This window comes from Tyto alba, unplaced genomic scaffold, assembly GCF_018691265.1.
Source record: "Tyto alba isolate M040663 unplaced genomic scaffold, T.alba_DEE_v4.0 Super-Scaffold_46, whole genome shotgun sequence".
Classification (NCBI taxonomy): Eukaryota; Metazoa; Chordata; class Aves; order Strigiformes; family Tytonidae; genus Tyto; species Tyto alba.
In genome coordinates, this window is record NW_024881322.1 from 1,363,366 (window position 1) to 1,381,216 (window position 17,851).

General features: G+C 37.6%; 1 protein-coding gene across 4 annotated transcripts in view; it reads right to left on the reverse strand.

Annotated features, from left to right (window-relative positions):
- Positions 1 to 17,851, reverse strand: part of NEK10 (NIMA related kinase 10) — a 102,038-nt gene that overhangs the window by 41,884 nt on the left and 42,303 nt on the right. For all 4 annotated transcript variants that reach the window (XR_004407723.2, XM_042806539.1, XM_042806538.1 and 1 more), the window contains 3 exons: positions 6,560 to 6,689; positions 5,890 to 5,960; positions 516 to 729 (listed from right to left, as the gene is read on the reverse strand). Coding sequence is in view for 3 of the 4 variants with exons in the window: in XM_042806539.1 (XP_042662473.1) it covers positions 516 to 729; positions 5,890 to 5,960; positions 6,560 to 6,689 (415 nt within the window). In the remaining variant the exon portion in view is untranslated. The remainder of the gene's footprint in view (positions 1 to 515; positions 730 to 5,889; positions 5,961 to 6,559; positions 6,690 to 17,851) is intronic.

The following is a 17,851-nucleotide window of genomic DNA, read 5'->3' on the forward strand; positions in this document are numbered from 1 at the left end:
ATGGAAGAATTTTAAGAAGTATTTCTACAGAACTGTATCAGACACTAAGAAAGCATGAGCAAATACTTTATCAACATCACTGTCCTTTATTTAGCAATCTATAATTTAAAACTATATTTGTGTAGGTTCCATTTTCTAGGTGTCATTGTTTGTGAGTCATACACAAGATTATCCATTTGTTCCACCCTAGCTAAGTGTACATTCCCCTAATCACAAACCATTCACAAGCCTGCAGTATTAATTAAATGTTATCAGATACTATCAAAACTGCAAGTACCTCTGTAACAATGTCACTTGCCAATGTGGAATGATATCAGGTTTCAAGATACTGTTGTTTTTCCTGCATAAACATGTCCACAAAAAATGAATAAATACCTTATTAAAAACAAATTCAAGAGCCTGCATGGAAAAATGTTCTAAGACAAACATGATTTATTTTCTGCTTTGTTGTACCTTCTTTTCTCAGATATGGCAAACAACGATACGAGAAAATGAAGCTTAATACATGTACTTACTTGTGATAAAATGGAAAGTTGATGGTGATAGCTTACTGCAGTTCGATTAGCCTCCATGAAGTACCTCTGGGTTCGTCTCCTTTCCCGATCCAGTTTTTTCCCCAACATGAGATGAGAGGTGGATAGAACATCCAGGTACTTCATCATCACATCAGACAGCAGCGAGCTGACCTCTACTATGTCTGGACGTGCCTCTGCATCAGGAGTCAAGCATCTAGAGAAAGAACATTCTCTAATGAAAGCTAATTACTTGTTTCTAAAAAAACCCGTTTACTACCACCGCGTTCCTTCACTGGTATTTATCAAGCCGTGCTGGCCAGCACTCTGCTCAAGCCTGCATGGGAGAGTTTGACACCACGCTGCATCGGAGCTGGCACACCATAGAGCACGGTCCCTGGCATCAGCTGCAACAATTACCCTTGGCACCACCCCAGGCAGAACTGCTGGGGGGGGCTGCTGCTCTGCACTCCCAGACGCACCGGGGAGCATCTGGTGCCTCTTCCTGGGGCCAGGGAAGACACTGGTCTCCCTCACGGGGACTGTGCTCTGGTCACGGTGCTGCACGGCTGGACAAAGCAGCTGCGAAGGAGGTGAGCGTGCTGTCAGGGGGATTTACAGGAGAATGAAAAGATCTTCACAGAGGCGAGATCCCCAAACAATGCAAAGAAGGAGGAAAATACAGAGATTACCCTCAAAGGAGCAGTGGATGAAGGCTCCAAGAGGAGGTAGGCTGGAGACTTGTGACTTCTGCCAAGAGAGGAAAGGTTTTTCTTCTGACTGCAGATATACAACTACAGAACAGGTATCCTGACCTAGGAACAGCTGAGGAAGAACAAGACCTGACAGAGGACACATCAGAGCCACGTGAGGCTGAATCAGGTGCTCACATCACTAGTAAGGAGCAGCAGCTGACAGTCATTTGAGATGGAGGGAACAGAGGCATCCATTTGATCTGATTTGATGGTTGTGAAGCCAGTTGCTTGTGAGGTGCTTGGGTGTGGGACATCGTGGAGATGCTACCAAGACTCACCTGGCCCTTGGGCTGCTTATTCATATGGGCGCGAATGATACTACCAGGGCCAACCCTGAATATACCAAAAGTGACTACAGAGCACTGGGATCAAGTGTGAAGGGTGGAGGGCCAAGGTGGTGTTCTCCTCAATTCATCCAGTAAGAGAAAAAAGCTCAGGTCAGGGTGGACGCAACAGTCCAATCAGTCCAAGACCTGGCTGACTATAGTCAAGATCTTGGAGGTAAGGTTCAGAGGAACAAGGGGAAGGAACAGACCAGCATGGGTGACACTGTGGTATACGCCTGCTTTAAACCACCCAAAGCTAAACGGGGAGCCAAGGAAGACTTTGCTGGACTGCAGAAGGAAGCTTCATGACTGCAGGCACCCCTACTCGTTGGGGCCTATTAACCACGCTGATATCTGCTGACGGGGTAATACGACCGAGTGCAGCAATCAGGCGATTCCTGAAATCTGCTGATGACAGATGCTTGGTGCAGCAGATTCAGAAGTTAACTAGCAAAGACACTCCGCCAGATCTGTTGTTCGTAAACAAAAACCAGAGAGATGTGAAGATCAAGGGCAGCCTTGGCTACAGCAACCGTCGAGCTGTGGAGCTCAAAATCCTGAGAGAAGCGAGAAAGACAGGTTGTATGATTACAACACAGGACTTCAGGAGAGCAGAATTCAGCCTGTTCAGGGATCTTCCTGGTAGAATCTCATGGAAGACTGCCCTGGAAGGTAAAGGAAAAGCTATCTAATCTTCAGGGACACCTCAAAGCACAAGAACAGCCCACTCCTGTGTGTGGGAAGCAGGAGTGAGCTACACAGGAAGAATATACAGATATGGCCTGAAGGGTGGAGTTGGGAAAGCCAACGCTCAGCTGGAGTCAAAACTAGCAATGGATGTGGAAGACAGAAGACAGGCCTTCTATAAGTACACTGACAAAAAAAGGCTAAGGAAAATGTGGACTCACTATGGAACCTAGTAATAAAGAACATGGAAAAGGCTGGGGCACTCAATCCCTCTTCTGCTTCTATTTCCATTGGGAAACTTCGGCCTTAAGTGTTCCAGATCTCTGAGCCTACTTGTAGGATTCATAAGCACGAAGCATTACCACACAGGAGAAAATACAGTGAGAAAGCGTTTAACCCGACTGGATGTACACACAAGTCCATGGGACTAGCCTGATTGCTCTCTACGATGAGATTGCTGGCTCTGAGGAGAAGGGGAGGGCAGTATATGCTGCGGGTAGCTTTATTTTAGCAAAGCCTTTGACACAGTATCCCACAGTATCCACAGGACTATAGGGTAGAAAGATAATTGGCTCAAAGAGGTGTCATCAGCAGTACAAAGTGCAGCTGGTGGCTGGAAGTAGCAGCCTCCAGGGATTGATACCGGGCCAGTACTATTTAATGACTTTATTAATGGCCCAGATGATGGGATGGAGTGCATTCTCAAAAGGTTTGTGAACATCAGATTGCAGGGACTGATTGATTCATGGGGCAGGGCTGCCGTCAGAGGGACCTGGGGTCTGGTTGCTAGCTACATAATGAGAAAAAATAGAAAAGATGGAGCAGGATCCTTTTCAGAGATGCACAGTGATGGGGCAAGAGGTAATAGATGCAAGCCAGAGCACAGGAAAGACTGATTAGATATAAGGATTATTATTATTACTACTACTATTATTTTTAATCACAAAGGCATACAAACACTGATGAGGTCCCAGAGAAACTGGGGGATCCTCATCCTTCAAGATATTCAGAACTCAGTTAGACAAGACCCTTAGCAGTGAGCAATTGGATCTCACTGTGTCTGCTTCGAGCAGATGGACTAGACGACCTCTGGGGGTTCCTTCCAACAGAAATTATTTTACAGTTCTGTGGTTCTTGTTTCAGGCACCCTAGGTAGCCGCTTAGTAACAGTAATAATACACTATTAGGTCTATTTTTAAATCCCCAGAATATTTTGTATGTAGTGTAGGACGTGAAAGCTGATAGGGACAGTTCTGCATGTACCATAAACTGCCTTAAATCTGTTAACGCCACTGAAACTGATAATTTACTATGATTTTGCTGCAGAGTGCTATTGACCAGCTAGCAGCATACCGATACACTTAACCCAGCACCCTTCTTTAAAGAAAGTGCCACAGAGTGATTTTACTATTCCTAAAACAGCACTTGCTAAGTAAACGTAACTGCCATGTAAAGCAGTGGGTTTGAAAATGTTTTACAGTACTTGAACTTCTTGATTTTAATCTTTTCTGTTTAAATTTGCTCAAATCCTTTGATTCACCTCATGAATTTTCATTGCTTTGTTAATCTGCTTTACTTAAAATTTGATATTTCCTTTAAACAAACGCAAGTCTTTCACCCTTAAGAAATGTTCTGTTTGATTTTTTCTTTTTAATTTTCTATTTTAATCCACTGAAATTGGTCAAAATTTCCAAGAACAATGTGAGTTATAAAAGATTTCTGATGAATCCTAAATCCATTTCCTATGCAACTAGAAATAAATTATTTATTTATTATTGAACACTGAGTAGATTGATGTCCAACTCCGAAAGACTTTGATGATTATGATTCCAGAACTTTCTTTAGTAGCTTAATTCAATAAAACTGTATGTTAACAATACTGAATAATAATAATAATAATACTAAATGCAAATTAACAGTTGCAACATGAAGCTTTCAATGTTTTTTCTGGTCATTATCAATAAATAATTTTTTCTATTTATGACATTCATCTTTGAATATGTGTTGTGCTTCAGTCATTCAGAAAGAGCTTTTTAATTTCTGATAATGTTTCCTCATCTATATTATAAGTAAAATCTCATTATTACTGCTTTTCTTTAATGTTCTTTATTCTTTCTAAATATCTCACAAAGCATAAGCCAAAACCTGAACATAATATTTAATTTAAGGATTAATCCACAAGTAAGAGAATCAACATTTAAAAAAAAAAAAAATCTTACGCTTCCCACAGCTATTAGAAGAAGCAGAAAAAGTCTCATGTGACAGGAAAACATAATTTTTTTCATGCAAATACCTATTCAATCATCTGTTTAAACCAGTTAGCCTCCATAGCAGCCAGTTTTATGATGATATAGGACTTTCAGTGAACCTGTTTAATACAGCCACAATATCTACACTCATGAATAGCTCAATAGCTGGCCTTGGAAAAACCCTCAAAAACTTCTTATTACGGAGTTTCTCATCATTACCAGGAATGAAAAGAGGGGAAAGACAGAGGGCCAGATACTCACATAACTTTATCTGTGTCACTGATAAAGATGTGTTTAAATTTCGTAAGAGAATGCAATGCCTATCAATATTGATATGAAGTGACTGGAAGATATTTTCTAGATGCAATTGCGATTACTATATTATTCTTAAATAGCAAGCAATTAATTAACAAAGCCTGTTATTCTAACTAGAAATATCTTTAAGTATTTAAAATGTTAAAATTAATTTCAGGTCCTCTTAAACGTTAATGTTAGTTCTGTTAGCTCCTATCCTCTCCATTGTTGTTATTTAGAGACCTTGAGGATGAAGAACAGAAACCTTTTCGTATAACAAAGCACGGTATAAAAATGTTACAGTCTTTGTACAGTAAAGTGCTTTTTAGAGATGGACTCAACATCTGAGTGAAAAAGAAAAAGAATTTTTGTGCTGAGTAGAGTTCTTCTAAAATGGAAAGATCAAGAGAGCTAAATTTCATAGAGGTGCATCAATTACTTCCCTATACTTTGCCTTGCACGTTGCATTATCACCAGAAACATGTAACCATAGCTAAGAGAAATATGTGATGGGTGAGTGGAACAAATACAGGCTTATCTTCTGTTCCATTGCTGTGACCTCTCTGCTTTGTTATCTCTGCTGTCCTGCTAACAGGACTGTAAGGTAGCGGGAAACATATTTCTATCAGTCAAGTAAACACACAAAACTATGAATGAGATCATACAGTCATCTATAAATAATATATTGCAACAGGGTTAATTCCTTCACCATAAACTCCTCTTGAAAATGATTCAAAATGCTGTATTTTCATGGAGGAAAAAAAATGATGTGTAGGGAATTAACCACGGCACTGGTATTGTTGAACTTCGGAGCAGAGGATAGTCTGTACCGGCCGGATAAATGTGCTGGCTACACCAGCATGAGTTTTCCAGTTGCCAGCATGGAACAATATGGCATATATTATTATCAGGGTAAGGAGGTAATGTCGTTTTTCATTAAATCAGAAGATATTTCATATTCAGAGACAAATACTGGTAGTTGCTAGAGTCGGGAAACTGTCACATTACCACTGCTGCAAAACATCTTTTCAGCAGGATGTCAAAATAAAACTAGATGAGTAATTACCTCTTAATGGTAAATGACACTTTTTCAGAGTACAGTCCTTCTGGCACAGGTTCATACACAGATCCTACTATCTGCAAAATAAATCATCTATAGTTAATTGAAGAAAAATATTCCATTATTTATTTGAAGATCCCATGTGATGAGTATTGTTCCTTGAAACAACTTTATGCGCATTACATCATTAGCTCTAACTTGCAAAACAACTTAGAACACATCTTTTAATGCAGAATGTCACTTCTAATCAGGTTTACACATTAATGCAACATAATCGCTGTAGAACAAAGGGCTACAATATCAGAACAAGGGAGACATTAAAAAAAACCCAAACAATTACTCATTTTTATTTATGATCACATACTTAGGTGCAAAACCCAATGCTACAGAAAATCCAATATTATAGTACATCAAGAAATTGCATGTATCTAAAGCTCCTATCACCAAATGCAATAAAGATATGCTAGTCTGGGAGGTAATAATATCCTAACACTTACAAGCCATTTTTGCAATTAGAACGGCAAGATGGCAATTCATAGAATGACAAACACTTGTGTTCATTCGCACATCAGAGCAGAGAGCAGTTTATGCTTCTATAACCTTAAACATAAATTCTCATGGATCTACTGAACACATGCAGAAATATTAGGTAGGTTGAGCTGGCAAACCCGAATACCTTAGTTGCCAAGGAGAGCATATTGGTGCTGTAAAACGGTGGGTTCAGCGTTGCCATCTGATAAAGGATGCATCCTGCAGCCCAGACATCGGCCTTCTCGCCATACGGCTCACTCTTTACAACTTCAGGGCTAAGTAAAAAGCAATGCAACCCACAAACGTTTAATTAATTCAGCTAGAAATAGGGTTTTTTTAGAAAAAAAAAAAAAAAATCCAATATTTAGTCAGTCACTACAACATATTTTCAGAGCACATCCAATTCTGGTCAAAAGCTTGCATTTATTTCCTTTACCAGCCAAATTCTTTAAGTGGAATTATGATTAATAGCTTTTCCACGTCTGCAGTTCTTCTCATAACACTAGAGGTTTGTATTTTGTTCCCTTGTCCTTTCTACTCTTGTCAGGTTATAATGTCTTTGGACTTAATGGATACAAATGAACTACAGCATTGAGAACTTGTTTAGCAGGATGGTGTTTCAATAAAATGGACTGGGTAACAGATAAATATATCACATCCTCCTGTAATTCAGAAAGATGTGAATAAGATTCCTATATATGGAATGCTAATGGATATGCTTTTGCTATTAATGTGAGTAAACAAACTTTACTCATAATATCATTTTCATCCTCTTAAAACTACAGTAATGCATTCCATGTGAGGCTGCCACATGGACACCCAACAGCCAGCTTAATGACAATTAAAAAAAAGAAATCCATTGTAAAGATCCATTTAAAGCAAATGGAAGGCAGCAGTAATTTCAGTTTTGACCCAGTACACAGCAGAATCCACTTCCTTCTCTTAATTTCCTCAGCACTTTTCATAAACCTGGATGATAATAATTTACATTAGTAGAGATATTCTGATGCTGGAGTTCAAGTCTTAGCAGTAAGTAAAGGTCATATCACATAATGTGGGGTTTTTTTTACTTAGCATCTTTGCTCCGTAATTATTCAGAGATATAAAAACCATTTGACTCCTTTCATCTGGAAAACCAACTTAAAAACCTACTTTTTTTCCTCCTTTCACCTTAGAATTTGGAACCACTATATGAACTTCAGGATCATACTACTGATATATTTGGTAAGATGCTTTAATTTGGAGCTGAAAGGTACTGTGTAAATTCAGTTATTGATGCAGTCTGGATAACGTATATTGCTAGAAAGTGTGCTGCTGATATGTACAAAGTGCAGAAAACAGATTTTTAGAAATGGGATGAAGTGCCTTAGATAAACTGTTATGCTGACGAGAAATGAAGTGATCTTGACAGAACAGAAAGTCAGAACAGAGGTCACAGCGTGGCAAAGTGAGAGAGACTGCCAGGTCACACATTTCTGATGAAATCAATCAAGCAAGGCACAGGTTCCCAGGTGAAACCCTAATTAGCAATTTTCCTTGAATTTTGCTGCTGCTATTACATAACCATAGAGGGGAAGACAGGATGTTGAACATGGTGTTAGAACATAATACCATTTCTGTAATCAGATTGTCTTTATTCCTCACTGTGACACTAATTCATTACAGGACTTGTGGAAACTATGTATTAAATGTGCCTATTAGAGCAAACATCAGTATTGCAATTTATCATCTATATGGTGAGCTCAATAAGGCAAAGCCCCTGTCTTAGTAAAGTTCTAAGCTTGCTCCTATTCAGAAAAATGAATCTGACTTGGATTTTACAACCTTTCATTCTAGTAATAATTTTCATGCATAAAGTTATAATTATTTTTAAATTACTAAACAATATTAAAATCCCAAACTGAGATTATTCAAGCCAAATCTATATAACTATGCAGAAAGTCACATAACATTCATCAAAAGAATCAGCTGAATATAGTCAAGAGAGAAACAGAAGCAACCATGACCTGGCCTGCAGAATGTTGTATTCATGAACAGCAGGGAAGAACCTAGGTTGATGTCCAGAGCAAACAGCAATCCATTGGGCTAGTGACTAGGAAAAATTTATGATTTGGAAATCACAGAAAGAATACAGTGCTGACAAGGCTGTAGTTTAAGCACGGTTTCACAAAAATGCGTAATAGCTGGAAGTCAATCAAGTCATTTGGTCTGCTTATTCATGCTGAAAGACTTCCCGTTCTAAATGCATACCTAATCCCTTTTTTTTACAAAAAAAAAAAAAAAAAATCAAAAGGAGGACTTGCAGCAGAGTACTACTTGATATTTTCTTCCAGAACAAGTGTCTTTAGTCAGATGTTTAGAGCATTAGGATGACCAATACCTTCAATGCTGAAGAAGTCTCATGCTTAAGAAGTATTTTAAATTACTAAAGTAATATTTACCTGAAGTGACCATGGAAATTTTACAGAGAATACAAAATCCTATATTTACATGATGGTATGCTTTCACAGCTAATTCTGTAATATAGCTTTGAAAGAGAATCTTCAAATATTATTTATTTACTTTCAGAGAAGTAGTGAAATCCCCCACCATGTTCTACAGGCTTGCCTCACCATCTGCTAGTTAGAAGTGGGGGTGGCGTATAGTACTTGTTGACTAGCAAAACGGTTTTGCAGTCGAGTTGCATCCTTCGGATCCACACTGCTGAGGGATGCCAGGCAGAGAAAGGACCCAGTTCTGTTCCTGTACACTGCCACCCAGAAACAGGAGGCTGGTGGGAGTACATACGGTTTGTCTAATTCAGTTGACAGCTGTGTATAAACTGTCACTGTCTGGTCAAGACCAGAAAGAATGAGTAGAACCAGTCTCTGAATTTTATTCCACACAAACCCTACAAAATCAGTCTTAGCCACAAACGCTGAAAATTAATTTAGGGGTGTAGCATTATAATGACCCTTTTTTTGGCTTATTTTGTAAGGGCAGGATTCTTCTTTTAATTCTTAGATTAAGAGATCGCAATTGGCTGAAATAGGACAGTGGAACTAACTACACTTTTAGCAAGCAGATGGCTATATCATAAAATGCATTCACTGTCAAAATACATAAAAAGAGAGAAACTCTAAGAAGTGATAAAGACTTTCATTTCCATTGTTCCAAGGGCTGATCATACTGCGGTGAAGCAGCAGCACTGATGCTATACTCTATGATATCCACAGTCTTGGATATTAAGAGGCAACAGATATTTATACAATTAGTCATTTAGTTCCTGCAGCTAATATATTCAAGATAATCACTACAGTTTTCCTCTAGGTCTACAAATCACCGCTCATTTCCAAACTACATATTCAAGCTGAAAAAGCTTACTTCAGCAGCATTAAGTTAACTACAGGAGAGTCCTTTACAAAACAAGGGTCCATAGCAAAAGCAAGACTTTTAAATGGAACACACAGAAATATATCCACAGAATAATTCTTCAAATTCTCAGCATCCTTGAACAGAAGGTTTTGTAGTTGTTTCTCAGAAAATTCACCCCTGTTCAACATATCAGCATTGCTTTTATACTTAATAACAAAGTTTTCTTTGGCCAACAGCCAACAGCCTTAAAATGAGTCTTGAATTTGATTAAGCCATTGCTTAATCTGAAGAGCTATCTATTTTTTTCCTCTGAACTACTTTTGCAAAAATTAAGCCCCTATTTTAAGTACAGAAGATAGCTTTCCATAGTACCCCACATCTCTAATTAGGATTCAAAAAAAAAAAAACCAAAACCAAAAACAAACAAACAAACAAACAAACAAACAAACAAACAAAATCAAAACTTGTCAATATTTGTGCTACTTATAAAACACCAAACACGTTTCACCAAATCATTTCTACATGGCCTTGGAGATATTTTTGCAATCAAGATTTCATTTATAATTTTGCTCAGTGGTGTTAGTTTGTCACGGGTTTCACTTAAGAATACTTTTAGCAGAGATTTACCAACAGACAGTCCCAGTCTGAATCTGCTACACTGGGACTATCACATAGCTACACGAATGATTGCTATCCTCACTGGATTAGCTCAGGCTCACATTAATTATTAGTGGATAAATGTTCCAAAACGAAGGAAGAAGCCCTGAATTTGGAGGGGGAGGAAAGAAAGAGCTGAGGGAACAATGTTTTCAAAACAGCATTCATTTTCTAGCGCTTCTAAAGCTTCCAAGAAATAGTGTCAGTATTATCAGGCTGACTTTACGTAGGACACAATCAGCGAAGATTTCCCCAGCTGCACGGAACTTCAGGATGTCATTCCTGAGTTGTCTTGGTGGAGTGTTCACTGGTTAATCCAAGCGCTTCTGACAAGTGTTCAGAAGAAGCTGGTATATGTCATCCTACAGTATGAGGAGTATTTTCAAATGAGACATGATTTCAACTAGACACTTGTGGATTAATTAAAACAAGAGTGATTCTTCAAGACTAACTCCCAGAAGAGGTGATGGCTATGCTGAAAGAGTAAATAAATAAGCATATGCCACTGCAGAAGGTTTTAACAATGATGGAGCTATTGCTCTTTGTCTTTATCACTCCTCCAATTGATTATTTAAAGTTTGATGGAGATTCCTGCAGTTGGTGGTGGTTGTACAAACACTCATGCCTTGAAACTGTATCTACTACAGGAAGGAATCCAAGCTGAAAATTCATGTTAGAATCTCTCCTGTTTCAATGAATGTCTGTTTCCTCAGAAAAGGGCTAAGACCACCAATTTCAGCCCAAAGAAAGAGGAAATCAAGGGTATGCTTGTGTTTGGGCACCATTTATACGTTTCTATGAACCAGGTGGCCTGTTTTCATTTTATTAAACTACTGCATGATAATTTGTGAGTGGAAACCAGTATGAAAAAACACAGATCTACTCTATAGCCAAAAAAAAAAAAAAAAAAAAAAAGAAAAGAAGAAGCTGTTCACCATCAGCATCATCACAAAGGAGAAACAAAAATAAATAGAAAAGCAGTTGCTGATTGTCACAGTCTTTCCCTGGATAGCTTGCTGTAAGCTACAGATACGGATTCAGTATTACAGCTTTGTAATTACCACTAAAAGCAACAGAGGAAGAAACAGAAGTCACAAATCTGACAGTCTGAATAAAGAGCTTCTGTGAACGTTGCTGAAAGCTATTTGAATTTCTCACTTACAGGAAGAATTCAACACAAGTGTTTTGGGGATATTCTGTCTATCCCTTGAGTGATGAAGCTGGAACAGGATTTTCAATCGCTAGTTAAAAATTTTGCCTTCACAGTTTTCTATTTTGAAATGTATTGCCAAGTAATTCTAAAATAATTTATTACATTGTCTTCTAACTTGTATACATATTTCTCATTACAAATGATGTTAAATATTTTTGTAAAATATTCTTTAGATAGATAGATAGATAGATCAAATTTCTTCTTCACAAAAGACACCTTTTCAGGCATCCTAAGCCTCTGCTGATGCTGACAGAAAAATTCATAATTTCCACAATTTTTTAAAATGTATTGGGGTAGGGAAGAAATTTACTACGTTCAGTTTGTAATTTTACGGTGTAATATATCTTCTTGCCACCAGGTGGGGAATGTAATTTTAAAATGGGTCAAGTCTGCTAAGAGAAGTAATTCACACGTATAATTGCTCTCCCATCAGTGTAATCTCAACAGTTTCATTTTCTAGCCCAAGTATTGCCTGTCTCTGCCCAGAAAGTTCCTCTGCATTCATATAATTTAGTCTATAGAGAGGGAAAACCAATCTGAGGTCAGCGACAGGCCACTAATAACTGTAGCATCTAGTAGAATATATAATACCTCCCTTATGTTTTTACAGACGTCTTAAAAAAGGGAAAAAAAAAAAACAACTGGTTTGATGTGGCAGGACACTTCTCACTGCAGATAGTAGTAAAGATGTGTAGTCTGCCTCCATCTGAAACGTTACTTTGCACTGAGAAATGTGTAAAAGCAAGATCCCAGTAATAAACCAGTGCAGCTCTCAGCTAGTGCTGGTGAGCGACTGTTTAGAGAAAGCACTAACTTACTTCTTTCTTTCAGCACACGTGTGTCTCTGTCTAAAATAGATGCAGATGTTTTATACCTCACCTTTTGGTTTTTTTTTTTTTTTACTTTACAGTTTTGAAAATAAAGATACAAATAAGAACTGATTTGTATTTCTTTTAATTCACAAACTTTTAAGCTTTTATGTGTGCTAACTTTATACATTATCACTTAGAGATGCCAAATATATTAACTTTGAAAAATAATTTATGGCCTCTAGCAGCATAATAAGACAGTGTTCTAGAACACATGAAAAACTGCCAGCAATTCACTTCGAATTCACCCATGTCACATATTAATACAAATCAAATGACATTTTTTTAAAAGTTTACTCTATTGTTCTATACTCCTATTGCTTTGTTAAACAAAAGCAAACAAAAATCTTCTTCGTACCTAAATCATGAAATATCCAAGGTAGAAGCATGTTTAGAGCACAAGGTCCTCTTTCTAGTCCCTAGCTGCAAGCAGTCACTCCCACCTACTTTTTTCTCCAGCGAAACTTAGAGCACATATGAACCTGTGGAGGCCAGAACGGCCTCACGTGTGGCGAGTTCTTTAGGCTATGAACATGAAAAATATTGCAAACTAAGATGTCATTTTGCTCCTGATGCTCCCAGTCATCTTTACCACCACTGTCTGCTCTGCTGTGCCAGCACAGGTAACTCTACAGCTGCATTATGCATCAGACCAAAACCCTGATGCACGTGAAAAATAAATGAAGTTATTTTTTTCCAGCCAGGTCAGTTTTCTAATCTAGTTCAACATCATATATTTACGCAAATGCTTGTGTTGGCCCAGGAGTGGTATGGATGATTTGTGTGCTGCTTTTCATGGGTTTGGGTTTTTGTTTTTTTTTTTTTTTTTCTTGAATCATTGACACAGTTTATATCACAACCTTAAAAACAACTGCTACTGGCAGAAATTTGAGAGGCTTTTTCTAGGGAGGAGAGATACTAAATACAACTGCCAAGAGGCCAGCTATATAAATATAAAAGCAGCTCCCACTGAAACACAACTTTCAGTTTTACACTCAGTTCATATCGCTCAACTGAAACTTTTTTTTGACGTTTGCTAAGTAAGGAAAATTTAGTCAATCAAAATATAACTAAACGAAGAAAATATATAAAAAGATTCAGCATATCTCTTCTCAGTTCCTGAGCATAAAGCCTATATAAAAAGCTGCTGAAAACAGCAGAATCCTATTGTGAGACTTTGGTGTTCACAGTCAGAAGAAGAAGACCAGTGAGGTACATGTAACTATTCCGTGTTATGCCACCTGTGAACTCTGTTCTTCTTCTGCAAGAGTGTACATCTCTGGCAGTTAGAAAAGATACATGTGTTTAGCAGATAGACTTTTTTTTTTTCATGGCAACTTTATATTTTCAGTGTTTTTACACGTAGGAACCTTTAGCACCGGTGGAAACAAGTTCTTTCTGAATCTCCCGGAGCAGCAGCAAAAAAGCACCTCATTGCATAAGTGTCCTTTTGAAAAGTATCTTTAAAGCTGAAGGATACGTTTCACCGATGTTCACCGGTACGCTGCCCAAGAGACAACCGTGTCTGAACGTACTCATGTCTGAATACACAGAAAACAACATGCTCCAAAAATTCCAAGATATGGCGATTAGGTACTTGCTTGGACACCACCAGGAAATTTCAAAGTCTTCTGCCTAAGTATCAATGGCTGCAGGCAGAACAAAAAAGCTGCCAAGAATTCTCATAATGCATAGGGTCTATACACTTGAAAGCATGGAAGACATAAACACGACAACTTTGTTCAAATACAGTTACGCCAGAAACGGTGTTGCAACCTGGATAAACCAAGTTATGCTTAATATGACAGTGTGGAACAATGAAGTAAACTTCAAAAAAGCATGAGGTTATCTGTCTTATGCCATCTAAACCGAACGAACTTCTCCACAAGCATGAACATTCTCACTGATTTTTACATATATATGTGCACATGTGTATGTGTGTCCATAAATATATATGTGCATACATATATACACGTGTATACATATATACACAGTACGATTCAAAGATACATTCTCCAGAATTTTCCAGCTAGAGTGGTATTCTGTGAATATTTCATTTCAGAAATACATCAATTCGGGGGCACTTAGTGTGTACAGTATTACTGATTTACACTGGCAACGAAAAATGGAAGAACTCTAAACATAATGCAAGAGCCAAGGTTATCAATATTTAAGTATCCTTTACAAGCAGACCACAAGTATTGGAGTTTCATGGGCTTTTACGTGCATTCGTCCCCAACTGAAGGCTTTCTATAAACTTTTAAAAAAGCTAAGCATCTATTTGCAGTGTTTTTTCCTCTCATCAGGATACAGTGTGTAGGCATATTGGGAAAAGATCTTACAGAGATACAATTCAGTTTGAATTTGGCCTTCTTGTCTATACGCTGTATCTGTTGATATGGAAAGAAAACCCACTGGGAGTCACTGTGTAAAACTATTACATGTTTCTAGGAATTCACTTTTTTAAAAACTTGTTTCGAGGACAATTTAAAAAGCCTTGCATGGTCTATTACAAAAGGTGATTTTTACAGCATGCTGCTTCTTCCTTCAGTTGTCTTATTACTACTGAAGAATGTAATGAAGTATCGCCATTCACACTGTAATGAAAATATAGATATCTAATGAAGTTCAAAATGTGCATAGCTGTTTCAACTTTTTAATGCTTCTGAATTTTCAAGATTGTCATATGCATCTCTCAGTAAATTATAAGGACGAATCAAAGTATCATTAATATGTAGTTTAGTGTTCCAGTATTACATACAGATCCTCTGAGAGGCTTAAAACAGAAAAACACATTAAAGTTCTAATAAATATTAATTATTCCTTCAGAGACATCATGGAATAAAGTCTAAAACAACAAGAGGAAGTATAAGACAGATTCTGAAACTTACAATAAAATTTCCCTTTAATGTGATTTTGTGATTTATATTATTAAAAGCAAGCATCACTGCATGGTCCACACATCTGATGTTCTTATTCATACAAAAATATCTAGCAGATTGTCAAGCTGTCAGTTTTAACAGAAACACTGGAGATAAATTGTTTCTGTAAGTTGTGGCAAAGTGCCATCCATATACATAAAAACTGAAACACTCATATTCTAAAAGGTACTCATAACATGCACCTGACAGATACTTCTGAAGACTGATTCCTCCCAACCAGAGGTGTCTTCCAGTGAATTATAACTGCAATTTCCTATAAAATGCTTTGAGGAATTGCCTTAAGTCTGTAACTGTACAAACAGCTCAAGAAAATAAAAAGGTTTTTTTCCTTTTATCTGTGGAATAGAAATGTGAACATTTGAAAGTGGTCAAGGATTTTGCTTATTGAGCTCTATGCCCTTCAGAATGAACTTCATTCAGTGCTTTTGTCCAAATAACCACGCTCATCGAGAAATTGCATGAATATTTAAAATTGAAAGGGAGACGGAAAAATAAGTATCTGCAAGAAGATGACCAAGATGGGATGAAATTCATTATTGAAGCACCTGATTTTTTTTCCGTTACTTTCATTAATCATCTAGCTGCTTGACTTGAATAAGATGCCTAGTTTTTGAATGACTACAAATAAGCAAGGTGAATCCCAGACACAGAGACTTGTTTCTGGCAGTAACTTGTTTCTCACAGTAAGGTATGAATTACATAACTTTGCAAGTATTTGGATTTGCTGGAACCTAATATACAAGATAAGTAATAACTACTTTTCTGTCTAACAATCACATTCAGTGTGGATTAAATGTGAAAAAAAAAAAAAAAAAAAAAAAAAAAAAAGCAGACAGCTGAAGATTTTACCTGAATCTAAAATTCCAAAATCTAAATAAAGTCTGTTGATCCAGATGCCTGCAAAAACCCTCATGAAAGTCAGTAGATTAAGTATGAACACAGGGTTGAACCATAATAATCCAGGCACAACTTGTTATATACTTTAACAGTAAACAAAGATTTTATTGCTTGATGGCTCACCTGCAAGTATCAGCTGAAAAAGTGAGGCTACATGGGAAACTGAGCAAAGACCAAAGAGAAGGAAGGAAGGGTGTTGAGATACCACCTCATTCTATTCAGCTCACTCCCTAACCACAATAATGGACACTCTTGAGAAGTAGGCCAGAAGCAAAATAGGACATGTGACCTAAACTGAACTGTCACATGATCCTGTGATGAGGAAAACATTTAATTTCATAGTTTTCGTCTCTAAATTCTCTCTAAAATTCCCTTCAAGAATAAACTAAAGCCTTTATCAACTCTTCTTGAGATAAGAAGTAGAAAGAGAATACCGTACATGTTAATTTGCAAACAGTAATCAACAAAACCTACCAACAAACTACCTTTACAACACACTCCTGCATCTCCTAATTTAATAACTGGGCACCTTGATCTCTATAAAAATACACAGACTGCTTGTCTGCAGTTGGGATCATACAGCTAATTCACTGCTCCATCCCTGGATAACACTGTACTGTCTCTTCAGTCATAAGATCATTGACCCTTACTTGGGCAGCTCAAATTGTGGAGAACCAAGATGTTGAGCAGTAACACAGGAAAAGAGCTTTCTTCAGCAGAACAGACAGCAAATGTAAACGTATATGTCTGTCTGAAATAATGGGCCATTTAAATTCAATCTGCTTATGACATTCCTAAAAGTAATAGCTAGCCATAACCAAGAAGTTTGAGGACTCTAGGTGTGGAAAATGTCAGCTGTCAAAGTGAGGAACATAATTAAAGGAAGTTTAACTCCAAATTATTAAATCCACAAAAGCTATTCAAGTATCAGCAAAGAATTTATTTTTACCTCTACCCTCTTTCATTCAAAACAGACTCTTCCATAATGTACATTTTAAAAAAGACCCTGATAAGACTGGGGAGGCAACTCAAGCAGAAAATACGGTCACTTATGGTAAGAGAGGAAACAGAAGGAAAGACTACAGGCTGCTGTGCTTGCAGATGACACAAATATGATCCTCTTGTTCATTTAGAAGGCATCAATGCCCCTTTATAGCACTTCTTAACCAGATGTCTATCCTACTTCTATTTATTTTCTTTACTTCAATTATTCTAGAAGAATATTACAACCATTCAGCTTCCTGCTTGCCAGTCTATTCCTGACATGGCTGTTTTTTCAGTCAGATGCCTAGCGTATCTCATGCTGCCTTCCAGTAATTCTTAAGCCACAGCTGGCCTGACATTCCTTGAAGTAGTCAGTGAATCTGCTACTGCACAAAATAGGAAAGGGTAAAAATAGGAGAGCAGAGCCTTAAAAATCCACTATTGACATTTCTCTAATGAGACATGGCCACTTACCACTCTGGTACTTACACTAATAATGCCTCCACACAGCCCAAGAACTC